The 1,650-nt window shown below is 35.5% G+C and overlaps 1 protein-coding gene across 1 annotated transcript; it reads left to right on the top strand.

Moving 5' to 3' along the window:
• Positions 1 to 674: 674 nt before the first annotated feature.
• LOC109589542 (uncharacterized) lies at positions 675 to 1,619 on the top strand. Its single transcript, XM_020005603.1, has 3 exons — positions 675 to 749; positions 805 to 1,329; positions 1,394 to 1,619. Exons 1-3 carry the CDS (start codon positions 725 to 727, stop codon positions 1,579 to 1,581), a joined length of 738 nt encoding a protein of 245 aa, XP_019861162.1. The 5' UTR covers positions 675 to 724; the 3' UTR covers positions 1,582 to 1,619.
• The last annotated feature ends 31 nt before the right edge of the window (positions 1,620 to 1,650 follow it).

Raw genomic sequence — 1,650 nt, 5'->3', positions numbered from 1 at the left:
TAGAAAATGTAATGAAGATTTAAATGATTTTAGAGCCATTTTTGAAAAAACCATGGGCTATTATTGGCTATAAGTTACAGTCTGATTTTGAAAATTGCAAAAATGGTTGTAACTCAAATACTTTTAGTTGGGTTGATGTTATTAATTTAATGCATCATCATCAACTAAAAGCTATTGGGACTGATTCATTATTATAGTATATACGGCATTATTCAGGTACAACTTCACCGCACAAAATATTAAAAAGTGATGCATGATGCACATAGCAAGCGAGAATTGATAAAAAAACACAAATTTTAAAGTAAATGGTGAAAACATAATGCTAAAATGCTAATATCATAATTCAAATAACTGAATTAGGACAATAATAAACATAATTTTTACCTTAACTACATCTGATTTGAAGTTATTTCAATACATTAGCATCAATAACAAATATTGCTATATAAGAATCCACTGCATGGAGCCACAAGCAAGATTACAACAAGGAAGGAATGTTAATCATTAATACCAGCGTAAGTATTATGATGCATATTATGAAGGACTTCTGCCATGATATGTTTCTACTGTAGTCTTCATTGAAATACACTATTATAAACATAGATACCACCACAAACAACGCCCACTCATAGATCACGTGACTTCTGCCCAGTGCCCACGGGCCACGTCCACAGGCCACAGCGGGCACAGCCTCACTGCCTCAGCAGGCCAGGGCCAAGGCCTGATGGCTTGGTTGTTTGGTTCTAAAAGTAAGTTCTAATCTTACTATTCCAGTATCATGTACTGTCAATTATTGGTATATAGATCAACTGAATAGGAGAGCTGGTCACCGCACTGTTTCATCAGGTGATTCACTGTATATGTGGGGTGGTCAGGATATTTTACCTGGAGTACATGATAGTGAAGAGAAGAGGAGGATCACTAGTAATATAGAGCACTTTACTCCTTCAACTGGTCAATGGATCACTAGAGATACTACTGGTACTCCTCCATTAGGAGTGAGAGACTACTGCTGTACTGCAATAAATGATCAATTGTATTATTTTGGGGGATGGTGTGGCCATGCCAGCTGCTATCACAACAGTATTACACAACTGGATACCGTTAGTCTTCAATGGAGAGAATTAGAAGCAACTGATGCAACTAGACCAGTTATGAGGAGAGGTAGTGGTGGGATCATATCATTTGAACATGATGGAGTATACCATTTACTAATGATAGGAGGGTATGGATCTAAGCCAGCTGTACAACTACCTCGTTTTAAATATATTATTCTACCTAGTGGAAACTGGCGTACTAATGAGCACTCAATATATAATCTATCATCAAGTAAGATTTAAATTATATACATGTACATGTACAGTTTGAAATTATGTTTATAATAATAATTTAGGAAAATGGGATAATCCTTCAATCATTGGTGAGTGTATACCACCTGTTAGTACCTTTATCATTGAAAAGATCAACAACACTAGAGCTGTTCTATTTGGTGGACGAGAGACTGAAGATGATGATGCTAAGGATACTTATACAAACAATATTTATATATTAGAGATAGCAATCAGCACTGTGGTATGTTGAATTACATCATTTTACATGTGTACTGAATGCACACATATACAGACACTAATGTCATTGTTAATGGTTGTG

This window comes from Amphimedon queenslandica, unplaced genomic scaffold, assembly GCF_000090795.2.
Source record: "Amphimedon queenslandica unplaced genomic scaffold, v1.1 AMPQUscaffold_11203, whole genome shotgun sequence".
Classification (NCBI taxonomy): domain Eukaryota; kingdom Metazoa; phylum Porifera; class Demospongiae; order Haplosclerida; family Niphatidae; genus Amphimedon; species Amphimedon queenslandica.
This window is presented reverse-complemented; position numbering and strand designations above follow the sequence as displayed.